This window comes from Neofelis nebulosa, chromosome 3 (assembly GCF_028018385.1).
Source record: "Neofelis nebulosa isolate mNeoNeb1 chromosome 3, mNeoNeb1.pri, whole genome shotgun sequence".
Taxonomy (NCBI): domain Eukaryota; kingdom Metazoa; phylum Chordata; class Mammalia; order Carnivora; family Felidae; genus Neofelis; species Neofelis nebulosa.
In genome coordinates, this window is record NC_080784.1 from 161,513,008 (window position 1) to 161,526,624 (window position 13,617).

General features: G+C 41.3%; 1 protein-coding gene across 1 annotated transcript; it reads left to right on the top strand.

Annotated features, from left to right (window-relative positions):
* Nucleotides 1-2: 2 nt before the first annotated feature.
* SPINK2 (serine peptidase inhibitor Kazal type 2) lies at nt 3-12,926 on the top strand. The gene is made up of 4 exons (XM_058722470.1): nt 3-189; nt 1,508-1,560; nt 11,216-11,325; nt 12,598-12,926. Exons 1-4 carry the CDS (start codon nt 135-137, stop codon nt 12,641-12,643), a joined length of 264 nt encoding a protein of 87 aa, XP_058578453.1. The 5' UTR covers nt 3-134; the 3' UTR covers nt 12,644-12,926.
* Nucleotides 12,927-13,617: the final 691 nt, after the last annotated feature.

A 13,617-nucleotide genomic window follows, 5' to 3' on the forward strand; every position in this document is an offset into this window, starting at 1 on the left:
CCCTCCCCCTCTCGTGCCTCCTGTCCCCCTTGCCCCCTCTCCCCAAGCCTGTTGCTTGTCCGACCTGGGCGCGCTCTGCGTGTCGCGCGGGCACGGGAGCGGGCCGAGACAGGCGGGCGAGCCAAAGAGGGAGCATGGCGTTCTTGGCGGTGCGCTTGGTGCTGTTGCTCCTGGCCGGCAACTTGGCAGGTAACGCTGGCCGGGCAGGCCTGGTGGGCCCCGATGAGCCGCGTAGAAGTAGCGGAGAGTGGCTCTGGCCCGCGGCAGCCGGTCCCTGGTTCCTGGCGGCCCTGGCTGCTCTTCAGGCACACGTTACTGGCGGTTCCCCGCGACCTGCGGTCGTGTAGGAGTGCGAACGTGGGGTCGTGCAGGGCGGGGGTGGCGGTGGAGCCAGCGGACGTGCTTTAAGATCTTGTTGGGCTTTGGCTCCCAGCTCCTTCTTAGTGACACACTGCTGTCTGCTCTTTCTCCCTTAAGGCTGATTTTCTGGAACCCAAGATCAGAAATTGGGTTTTTATGGACACAGTGACCCTACGTCTGCAAGAGATGAACAGGAATTAGGGATTGTGAATGCCAAATGCATCAGGCACTCTGAGGCTTGTGAGAAAGGGGCTTTAGTCCACCTGGTCTTGATGCCCATTTGAAAGTGGAGTTACAGTGGTAATACCAAATGTTAAGTTGTGTGTTTGTTACCCTAGCCACTGAGGACAAGAATATCATGAATTAGTAAGAGTTACTTCTCTGACTTAAAAAAAAATTTTTTTTAATGTTTTAATTTATTTTTGAGAGACACAGAGAGATAGAACATGAGCAGGGGAGGGGCAGAGACAGAGGGAGACAGAATCTGAAACAGGCTCCAGGCTCTGAGCTGTCAGCACAGAGCCTGACACAGTGCTGGAACCCATGAACCACCAGATCATGACCTGAGGCAAAGTTGGATGCTTAACCCACTGAGCCACCCAGGTGTCCCATATGACTATGCCTTTTATTCCATAGTTCCAAAGTTCTTTCTCAAGCAAGCCTGTTAGGGTGGTCAGTTACAGACCCATACCAAATGTTCCTTCTGTGTGCCTGTCACAAGAGTGCCAGAAAACAACCAAATACCCTTCTTTGGGGGTAGGGGTGGGCAATGGGGGCTGTTCAAAGAAGTTGGGCATCTGAGAGAGGGTATGGCCTGGAAAAATCACAAGCTGGATTTTATTTTTTATTTTATTTATTATTATTTTTTAATGTTTATTTATTTTTGAGACAGAGAGAGACAGAGCATGAACGGGGGAGGGTCAGAGAGAGGGAGACACAGAATCTGAAACAGGCTCCAGGCTCTAAGCTGTCAGCACAGAGCCTGACGCGGGGCTTGAACTCACAGACCGTGAGATCATGACCTGAGCTGAAGCCGGCCGCTCAACCAACTGAGCCACCCAGGCGCCCCACAAGCTGGATTTTAAAAGCCCTTTATCAATAAGAATTGACCTTAATCATATAGTTTAAAATGCCTCTTTTCTGACAGCCTCTTTGGACTCCTTGAGCTCTGAGTTCAGCCAGACTTCAGAATACAGAACAGTAAGTAGGAAGCCACTTGTATTATTTCCACTAGTATAGTGAAGCCCACACAGTTTGGGCTGGGGCTGGTTTTCAGGTCTCACTTGCCACTTTTGAAACTGTTTACTTCTTTAGAAATCTGATTCTAAGGCAGGCTTTTTGATACAGATCAAAATTGTAAATTTTGGTTGAAAATAGCTCAGTCCTTGATGGCATCAGCACATTGTTTCCTTTAATAGTTTCTTTAATGATTCAAAAGATCCTTGATCTAATGGTTATGTCTTGTACTAGAAATTTTATGAACATTATCAAATTGAAGTCTGTGGAAGCAAATGAAGCCCAACTAAATGAGAACAAGCAAAAAAACAAAATTCACAGCTTGATGTAGCAAGGGAGTCAGCCACACTTATCACTTGTGTTTTGGTGGAGACTCAAAGGCAGGCAGAGGAGGGGGGAAGCTTTGCAGCGGGAACAAGGGAAGGCTTTAGGTATGCCCTGATTGGAGCTGTTGGCCTGGGGAAGCTGTATGTGGGCTAACTAGAAGCAGGCTCCCTGTGTGATTGGTAAGGAGTGCATATTTGGCTTTCTTTGGTTGATCCTCAGTTGGATGTGGGGACAAACCTCAGAGAAGCTGGCAGGTATTAACCAAGTCCTGGCCATTTGGGGCCAGTTGTTACGGAGGTTATTGTTTGGCTTCTTGGACTGTCATCAGAGATGGCTGTCTGACGTCTTACAAGTCTGACTTATAGCAGGCTGACTTCCTGGGCTGGTTATTCTATATAATGAGTTGGTTTTCTGGGTAAGTTGCTGCAGGTTTTGGGTCAGAGTTCTATTCTAATAAATGGTCTGACATTGTCCATTTGTGTATTCAGTCTCTCAATCCTCATAGTGACCTTGTATGATAGATATTATTTTACATATGGGGATATTTACCTTAGGGGGTTAAGTAACTTTGAGTATTCAACTCAGAGTAGACCTCTTCCAGGAAACCTTCTCATCCCATTTTCTAACTCCAAAGAATATGTAAATGCACTTTCTCTTTGGTTTCATGCAACCTATACTGCATCATCATCATCATCACCATGACAGTGTAGGGGAAGATTAAAAGCTTTCCTCTACCCTTCTAAGTTCTCAGCTGGGGCCTCTTGAACAAAAGACAGTTTAACAAGAAAAAAAAAAAACAGAGAAAGTTTATTAACATGTGCATCACACATACATATGGGAGCATTCAGAGATGAGTAACTCAAAGAGGTGGTTTAGAACTCTGACTTATATAGTATCTTTAACAAGAGCAATAAATTGTATAAAGAAAATATACAAATGGACAATGTCAGACCATTTATTAAAATAGAACTCTGACTTGGGGCGCCTGGGTGGCGCAGTCGGTTAAGCGTCCGACTTCAGCCAGGTCACGATCTCGCAGTCCGTGAGTTCGAGCCCCGCGTCAGGCTCTGGGCTGATGGCTCGGAGCCTGGAGCCTGTTTCCGATTCTGTGTCTCCCTCTCTCTCTGCCCCTCCCCCGTTCATGCTCTGTCTCTCTCTGTCCCAAAAATAAAAAAAAATAAAAAAAATAAAATTAAAAAAAATAAAATAAAATAGAACTCTGACCCACAACCTGAAGCAACCTACTCAGGAAACCAACTCATTATTTAGAATAACCAGCCCAGGAAGCCAGCCTACTACAAGTCAGACTTATAAGTAGACATGCAGAGACATGACAGGACAAAGTAAAATGGTTCTAAGCTTCCAAGGGTGGCATACTATGGGAAGGTAACTGAATGGGAGAAACTAATGGAGTTAGGTTTGTTTGCAGGTTCCTCTGGTGCCATCTCTGGGCTGAGTCTAGAGTTGTCTTCAGTAAAGGAGAATTTATATCCTGCCTTTAGGCAGAAAAGGGGGGAGGGTACAGAGTACTTTTCTTGGGTTTGTTACTTCTTAGCTGCCTTTAACTCAAAATAATTATGTCAAAGAGTCATAGTTTTGGGGTGACATATTCTGGGATTTTTTTTAAGTAACCTCTACACCCAGTGTGGGGCTTGACCTCACAACTCAGAGATCAAGAGTGCATGCTCTACCAACTGAGCCAGCCAGGCACCCCTGCCAAATACTGTTCTAAATGCTTTAAACATAATAACTCATTTAATCTTTTATAGCATTATGAAGTAGGTATCATTATTATCCCCTTAGCCAGGCATGGGCCACAGGGTGGAACTATGATTCCAACCCAAGCAGTCTTACTCCAGATCCAGTGCTCTTCACTAACCCATCATAGCATTGAACTGTAAATTGCCTGTTTGCCTGTCTCCCTTCAGTAAACTGTATACTACTGTGGTCAAGGATGATGTCTTGCTATTTGGTGTCCAATCTTCAGCACTTAGCAGGTGCCCAATAATACATTTTAATCAGAAGACTCAATTTTGGGGAATTTGATTTTCTTTCAGAAAATGGGAATAGTCCCACCTTCATCTCAAGTTTGGCATTAGCGTAAGGCTAGTTGGGTGTCTAGGGTGCAAAATTTTAAAGGGCACTCTCTCTCAGGAAGCAAATGCTACAGGACATCGGTCTGTTTGTGCAGGATTATTAAAAGAATGAATCACTCAAGAGATCTTTGCTTTCTTCCCCAGTTTAGAGTCCCCAAGTATAGTGACCCCCTAAGTAATTTTCCTTAACTCTTTAGTGTCTCCACTTTCTGCAAAACCTGGAGCTTCCCAGTGTTCACAGAGTGTCCTTACTGCAGCCTATCTTTCTACCTGTACCTTCCACTGCTTTCCCATAGCTTATGTCCTTCTATCCTTATGGTAGGGCCACAGTTTTTTCTTTGTTTTGTTTTGTTTTTATTTTAATGCTAGTGTAGTGTAATTAACATCCAGTGTTGTATTAGTTTCAGGTGTTAGTGCCACACTGTTTTAATTACTGTAGCTTTGTAGTAAGTTTCAAAATGGGGAAGTGTGAATCCTCCAACTTCTTTGAGATTGTTTTGGCTATTCAGGGTCACTTGCATTTCCATATGCATTTTAAGATCAGTTTGCCAAATTCTGCTGCAAAAAGACAGTTGAGATTTTTGATAGGGATTTCACTGAACCTGTAGATCAGTTTGGGGAATGTTGCCATCTTAAGAAAGTTAAATCTTTTGATCCATGAATATGGGATGCCTTTTCACTTATTAGTCCTTTAATTTATTTCAACAATGTTTTGTAGTTTTGCTGTACAATTCTTATGCTTCTTTTGCTAAATATTTTCCTAAATATTTTATTCTTTTTGATGCTGTTATAAATGGAATTTTTTTCTCAATTTCATTTTCAGATTGTTCACTGCAAGTGTATAGAAGTACAATTGGTTTCTGTATATTGATCTTGTATCCTCCAATCATATTGAACTTGTTTTTTATTTATTTTATTTATTTATTTATTTATTTATTTATTTATTAAAAAATTTTTTTAATGTTTATTTATTTCTGAGACAGAGACAGAGCATGAGTGGGGGAGGGACAGAGAGAGAGGGGGACACAGAATCCGAAGCAGGCTCCAGGCTCTGAGCTGTCAGCACAGAGCCCAACGCGGGGCTCGAACTCACAGACTGCGAGATCATGACCTGAGCCGAAGGCGGACGCTCAACTGACTGAACCACCCAGGCGCCCCTGAACTTGTTTTTTAGTTCTAACAGTTTCTTTGTGGATTCCTCAGACCTTTCTATAAAAAGAGTATAGCATCTTTGATTAGAGATAGTTTTATTTCTTCTTTTCCAATCTGGATGCCTTTTATATTTATTTTATTGCCTAATTGTCTTTTCTAGGATATTCTGTACAATGTTGAATAGAACAAATGAAAATGGACATCCTTGTCATTCCTAATTTTGGAGGAAAAGCATTCAGTCTTCTACCATTAAATATATTTTTTCTATTCTTTATCAGGTTGGAGGAAGCTCTCTTTTCTGCCTAGTTTGTTGAGTGTTTTTATTATGAAAGAGTGTTGGATGCTCCTTTAAATTAAACTGCCTTGCTCTCAGATCAGACACTTCCCTCACTACTGTGCCTTTGGTTAGTCTGTTTTATTTCCTTGAGGTGGACATTCTTCCAAATCTCTCTAATCTAAATTCTGTCCATCCTTTAAGAGCACCACGTATATTTGTTGATTTTCTAATGATACACCAAACTTCTTACAGGTAGGACTCAATTTGTCTTTGTAGTTCTCTAACATCTATCTTAAAATCTTCTTCATTTATTGAATAAACAAATGAGGGACTATATTTGGTAAAGTATTTAAGAATCTTTCAAAAGAAAAGATTCAGAGTATAGAGCTCAGAGAATTACTTAAAAGCATATGACATCTTTCTATAAAAATTAAATTGATTCTAAAGAATAAATAAAAATGCCATGTGACACTATTCCAGAATGAGAGTGTCTTCTAAAGCTCTGAGGAGCAGTCTGCCAGGGGTAAACTCTTTTCTCTAGTTGGCATGTTGTGGGGTGTAATTTAGAGCCTCCCTAGATGGTGAACCTGTTCTGAATTTCTTTTCCTTTTTCATAAATTTGGGTAACTGTATAAAACTAAGGGTTAATGAGAACATAATTTATTAATGAAATTGATTGACCTCATTGATAAGAGTGAAAAGTGTTCATAAAGCCTCATGTCTCTGCTCAGAGAAAATCCAGGAAATGAGTTACCTGAATTTAATAAAGTTAAATGGTGGCTAGCCAAAGCTGGCTTTGAAATCATGAGAATTAGACTGGAATCAGACTGAAATATCAACATTGCCTTCCAGCTGGGTAGATCTCTTGGGGATCTGAGAGACATCAAAAGTCTTCTGCTTAAACAAAACAAAACAAAATAAAACACCAAAACTTCCTTACCAGCCTGTTACTGCTCCTCAAAACTCATTTACTAGTCATCCTTTGAGATGAAAGCATTTGAAAACTGCTGTTGAATATTAAAAAAAAAACCTTAAGATCTTTAGGCTAAATAGATTGATTTTGATTAGTTATTTACCTATTTAATCAGAGAGTGGGCATAGGCAAGATGTACTTTGGTTAAACAAAGGGAGGAAAAAAAGGTCTAGAGCAGGGGATCCCTGAAATCGTGTGCCAAACTGTGTGTCTTGGTGCATTCTCCTTAGCTTCCATACATAGTCTAAGTGGATTGGATGTCAAGATGATTGGGAATAGCCATTTCTAAACCCAGTTCTAGCTGAATCCGAATTGAGGGGCCTCTAGACACATGGATTCTAACCCTGGAAATTCTAATTGAGTAGGTCTGGAATGAGGCCCCAAATCAGTGTTTGTTTGTTTGTTTGTTTGTTTTTTAAGTGTTTATTTAAATTCCAGTTTGTTAACAGACAGGGTAGGTTCAGGTGTACAATGTAGTGATTCAACACTTCCATACAACATCTGGTGCTCATCATAGCACTCCTTAATACCTATCACCTATTTTATCTATCTCCCCACCCACCTCCTCTCTGAAACATCAGTTCCAAACCATCAGTTTGTTCTCTGTAGTTAACAGTCTGTGTCTTGGTTTGCCTCACTCTCTGTTTTCTCTTCCCTTTTGCTTGTTTGTTTTGTTTCTTAAGTTCCACATATGAATAAAATTATATGGCATTTGTCTTTCTCTGACTAGCTTATTTCCCTTAGCTTAATACTCTCTAGCTCTATACATGTCATTGCCAATGGCACTAAATCAGTTTTTAACAAGCTTATGAGGTTGTATGCACAGGCAACCCTGTGTAGGTCCACCAGGGCTAGTTAACACTAAACACTCACTCAACACCTTCCACTTAAGCAAGTCACAAGTGATCCTCTCCCTTCTCTCTGAACAATTTCCATAGTGTATTGATCACTTACTGGCTGTAGATAGCCTACTGTCTTTTGTATGCCAGAAGACTGTATTTTTTTTAAGATTTTATTTTTAAGTAATTTTTTTAAATGTTTATTTACTTTTCAGAGAGAGAGAGAGAGCGACAGACAGAAAGCATGAGTTCAAGAGGGACAGAGACAGGGAGTCACAGAACTCTAAGCAGGCTCCAGGCTCCACGCTTGCAGCACAGAGCCCCACCTGGGGCTTGAACACACAAACTGAGATCATGACCTGAGCCAAAGTCAGATGCTTACCTGACGGAGCCACCCAGTCATCCCCTATTTTTAAGTAATTTCTACACCCAGTGTGGGGCTTGAACCTACAATCCCAAGATCAAGAGTCACATGTTCTACCGACTGAGCCAGGTGCCCCTTAAATTTTGTATTTTTTTTTAATTTTTTTTTTTAACGTTTGTTTCTTTTTGAGACAGAGACAGAGCATGAACGGGGGAGGGTCACAGAGAGAGGGAGACACAGAATCTGAAACAGGCTCCAGGCTCTGAGCTGTCAGCACAGAGCCCGACGCGGGGCTTGAACTCACTGACCGTGAGATCATGACCTGAGCTGAAGTCGGACGCTTAACCGACCGAGCCACCCAGGCGCCCCTTAAATTCTGTATTTTAAAATATTAGTTTTTAATTAGGGTCAATTTTGCTCTCCAGCAGACATTTAGAGTGTTATTTTAGATCATCATGACTAGGGAGTTTATACTGGCATCTAATGGATAGAGAGCATCCTACAATGCACAGGACCGTCTCCCATCACAAAGAATTATCTGGTCCAAAATATGAATTGTGTGAAACAACAGTACAAGAGCAGCAACATTTTTTAAAATTCATTTATTTATTTTGAGAGACAGAGAGAGAGAGCGTAATCAGAAGAGGGGCAGAGAGAAAGGAAGAGAGAGAATCCCAAGCAGGCTCTGTGCTGCCAGTGCAGACCCTCACAAATCGTGAGATCGTGACCTGAGCTGAATCAAGAGTTAGACATTTAACCAACTGAGCCACCCAGGTGTCCCAAGAAATTCTGTTTTAAATAAACCAAAATAGGAAATAATATGTGACTTATTATGGGTATCATTTTTGCAGTGATAGCACACAAAACTCTTAATTACACTTGACCCTTGAATAATGCAGGGGGTGAGGGATGCTGACCCCCTCCCACAGTCAAATATCTGAGCATAACTTTTGATCCTCAAATTTAATTAATAGCTTACTGTTGGCCAGAAGCCTGATAACATAAAGAGTGATTAATATACATTTTGTATGTTATGTGTTACATCCTTATCTTACCTGTATTCATGTAAGTTAGAGAAAAGAAAACGTTATTAAGAAAATCATAAGGAAGAGAAAATATAAACTCATGTTGTTCAAAGATCAACTGTAGTTGAAATATTCAAAGGAAAGTTCTCATCTCTTGTATCAGTTAGGATTAGATTCAGCTGCAAGTAACAAAAACTCAAAATAGGAGCACACAGTGCTGCTGTCTGAGAATGTAGCCTCTATCTTCCCAGTCTAACAAAGCTCTAAACAAAGATTAGAGCTCCATGCACTCTGCAGGAGGATGGAGGAATGGACTAAGAAAAAAATTGAGGGGAAACAAAGGACAAGTACCTGCTTTCTTTTAAAGGAGGTTCCCAGAAGTTGCTGTACAATAATTCCATGTATATCCCATTGGCCTTACCTTAATCATACAGTCATACCTAGTGACAAGGAAAGTTATCTTATAGTAGCATTACAGGTGGCTACATGCCCTGTCATTGTCCTACATCAAAAGATTGACAATTTTGTTTTTCACCTATATGTTTTATGATAAAATGCTTGGGATATATATTTTGTTTCCTTGCTTCCTTGCTTTAATTGACTTTATCAATTAAATGACCAACTACCATTTCTCCCAGTCTCATTGGATAAGAGGGCATCTACTCTGCTTGTGAGAGCAGCCCTATAAGGCATCACCTTAGTGAGCCTTGGGCAGCATATCATGCTCCTCAATGAGAGCTGAACAGAGGATGGAAAGGGTCAACAAAACCTCTTTTACTTCAGAGTTTGGCTCACGGCCAGCCTTGTTTAGGTCTTTATAAATCCAGATAGTATCAGTAGAAATGTGTGCTGCATTTATTCAGAGTGCTGAAACAGGGCGGCTTCTTTTACTCTGAAGTGAGGAAAAGTGATCACCATTTACTAAAAGTATTTATATATATAATATTGGTGTGGAGCCCATTGTGGGGCTTGAATTCACAAACCACGAGATCATAGCCTGAGCCAAAACAAGCCTCCCTCAGTTAATTAACTGAGCCACCCAGGTGCCCTTAAATGTATGCATATAGAACAGAAATACAGTGGGCCATATATTTAGACTTTTGTTAAAGTGAGACTCTGCACATCATAGTCTGATCACTGACCAGGTCTAGTACTGGCCCTGCTGGAGAGTGGCAGCTGTGAGCAAGACATATTACCTGCCTGGCCTCAATTCCATCAAATCACAGGATTGAGTTCCATGACCTGGTATCAGCTTCTTAGGGCTGCTATAATAAAGTACCACAAACTGAGGGGGTTAAACAACAGAAATTGAATGTCTCCCTGTTCTGGAGGCTAGAAGTCCTAAATCAGGATGTTGGTAGAATTGGTTCCTCCTGAGGACTGTGAGGAAGAATCTGTTCCATGCCTTTCTCCTAGGTGCTGGTAGCCCCAGGTGTTCCCTGTCTTGTAAATTCTATGTCTTTATGTGACCTTCCCTCTGTTTATGACTCTGTGTCCAAATTTCCCCTTTTTATAAGGACACCAGTTCTATTGGATTAGGGCCCAATCTACTGACCTCATTTTAAATTGATTCCCTGTACAAAGACTCTATTTCCAATAACGTAACTTTTTGGGTGGGCACAATTCAACCCATCACCACCCCTAAGTGCCAGTGCTGTTTTCTTTGTTGCACTTGGTTGAATGCCAGTACCTTAAAGATCCAGACTGAAAGATTAGATTCCTGAATTTGTCTTGACATCATGCCAAAGGATTAAGGTTGAATGTAACAACATTCTTGTGGAGACAGTAGTGAAGTACAAATTATAAAGCTAGAGGGTTGGAAAGTGGGTTGGACTTTCGTTTAAATTTTTTTTAATGTTTATTTATTTTTGAGAGAGACACAGAGAGAGAGAGTGTGAGTAGGGGAGGAGCAGAGAGAGAGGGAGACACAGAATCCGAAGCAGGCTCCAGGCTCTGAGCTGTCAGCACAGAGCCCCAAGTGGGGCTTGAACCCATGGACCGTGAGATCATGACCTGAACCGACATTGGGCGCTTAACTGACTGAGTCACCCAGGAGCCCCTGGACTTTCATTTAAAAATCAGCCTGGCAAAAAAAAAAAAAGAAAAAAAAAAAAAGGGGCGCCTGGGTGGCTCAGTCGGTTGAGCAGCCAACTTCGGCTCAGGTCATGATCTCACGGTACGTGAGTTCGAGCCCCGCGTCGGGCTCTGTGCTGACAGCTCAGAGCCTGGAGCCTGTTTCGGATTCTGTGTCTCCCTCTCTCTGACCCTCCCCTGTTCATGCTCTGTCTCTCCCTGTCTCAAAAATAAATAAAACGTTAAAAAAAAAAATTAAAAAAAAATCAGCCTGGCTAAGGTCCTTTTCTTACATAGTGGGTATTGAACCATTTCTTCAATGCTGCATCTGATTTTTGCATTAGAAAAATCTTTTTTTGTGTGGAAAATGGAAATATTTTTGTAGGGTGTTTCTAGGAAATTTAGGAGCCTTGGGACTTTGTCCCCCCCACCAACTATTTTGTGATGAGAATGTCTCAGTTATGTAATTTCTGTCTTCCTTTTTCTTTCCTAGCCAAACTGCAATCAATATAAATTACCAGGATGTCCCAGAGACTTTAACCCCGTGTGTGGAAGTGACATGTCCACTTATCCTAACGAGTGTACTCTGTGCATGAAAATCCGGTAACATAATTTTACAGTATAGACTAGTCCTTTTCTTGATTTTTGATTACTTAGGAAGTAGTGACTCTTTTCTTGGATGTAAGAATCAAATGTGACATAGTAGTTGTGTTTTCAGACTGACATTTAAAAAGACAATCCTTCAGTTCAGGTCAAAGTCAGAGAGTGACATTTGTGATTAACCAATTATACACTTGATAATCAGGTTATGTTACTTTTCATGGATGGGCAATTTCCCCAAATTAAGAGTGTATTAATAGTTAAACTATGAAATATTAAATATTCTTTTAAATTCAGAGGGCATGTGCAGGTACCTGTACAACCTGCAAAACTAGTTGGGTTGAATTATTACTAGGTAATAATTCTACCTAGTAGAATGCTAAGTAGTGTGTTATACATGATGCCTTTCATGTAACTCACAGATGACTGTGACTTCTCCTGTAAGTATGAAGCAGGGCGAATCACAGGATTAAGACACATTTCAAATAACCATGTAGTGCCAATATTAAATTCATGAATTACTCAGTTTATTGCGCACTTTATCACACAAGTTAGTCACAGAAGAAAATTAGCGGAGGGAATTAATGAACCACTCTGAAGAGGATCCAGGAAGGAGGTGTCACAAGGTGAGCAGTGAGGCACCTGTCCAGTCGTTGGACCTGAGACAAACTTTGGCCTGGATTTCGGTCAGGTCACCTTCTGTGCTGACAGAGCCTCCAGCAGCATCTGTCTTGACACAGTATCTTTGCACCTATAGCTTGGGTAGTCAGTCGGCCTTCAAATGTCTCCTACACATTTGAAGCTCCTTAACTTGAGGGTCCATTTATTTGGGTGCAATGGTTATACCGGACTCTAAGTCCTAGACTCTGGCAAACAACTAATATGGGCGCTCACATTGGCCGCTGAGACTCACATCTTGTCTTGCTGTAACTTAGCTTATTGTCTACTGTGAGTAGGAATCACAAAGTATCACACCATGACAAGGTAGGCTGCATTGTATTTCAGGGTCCTTTCTCTGATGTCAGTCTTCAGTGAGTTACCTAGGTCTTCTCATAGTGATTTTTTTTTAGGTTAGTGCCCTGTGCCTTAGGGTTAGGGAAAAATGGCAGAATTGGGGCCCTATTGTTTACTAGATTTAACTTTAAAAATGATTTAAGTAAGCATCACCTTAGAATCTAATGTATAATGACATGGGTCTTTTTGGTTCAAAGAGTGGGACAGTTTCAGTGTGGCAGGTAGGTAGTAAATGTGTCTTTATGGTTGTTCAATTTGCAGGGAAGATGGTCATGACATTAAAATAATCCGGAGTGGACCGTGTTGATGGAGCAGTTTATAGAAGAGAACTTGGAGAAACCACCTTCAACAGTATGCTAGATGAATTCCATTTCCCCTTTTTCTCTTTCCTGTGTTCCTTTGCATGGGATTTGTTAGCCCACATTTTCTGAGAGGAGGTGTGAAAAAGAGCTATGTGGAGCAATTGATAATTAAAACAAACACACAAAAAAATCCTTGTTTCTTGGCTTTTGCCCCTTGAGTTAAGCTTATTGCCCAGGTGACTTGTGCATTGCTTTATTTCCCTGGAATAAAATCAGCATTGTATTCAAGTACTGCTGTTCTCTGTTGAATACCCATTCTTACTCTGCAGCCTCCTGGTGACTCTTCCTCACAGGCAAAGATGAATTTTGTAAGGGAGAAGTGCAGTTATTGTTGAGAGGGAGAGCTTTATTCTACTCCCCCCCTTACCTCAAATCTTACATAGTTAATGTATATGTGCCTGGGACATTGTTCTGCACAAAGCAAATAACTGTGAGACACTTGGAGCCGATTTTAGGCAGAGCTGATAAGTCAAAGAATCATGCAGGTAGAAATATTTACTAGAGTCAGTGTCTCCTTTCAATAGTTGCCCATCAGGGTTAATGTAGGAATTTGGCTTTTTACTCCTTTTAGACCAGTGGTTCTCAACTCCGGGGTGATTTTTGCCTCCAGGGGACATCTGGCAATATGTCTGGAGGCATTTTTGGTGTCACTATTTGAAGGGTGGACACTACTGACATCTAGTGGGTAGACGCCAGGGATGTTGTCAAACATCCTGCAGTGACCCAGGGTGGGGGGTGGAGGGGGCGGGGCAGCTCCCAACAATGAAGAATTTTTCAGTCCAAAATATCAGTAGTGGTGAGATTGAAACATCCTGTTTTAGAGGTTGATACAATATAAAGAATAGACGTTAACAATAATAAAAGCGATGGGGGTTGCTTTAGAATGATGTTTCTAGGTACAGGATTTTGCGTCAAGTCC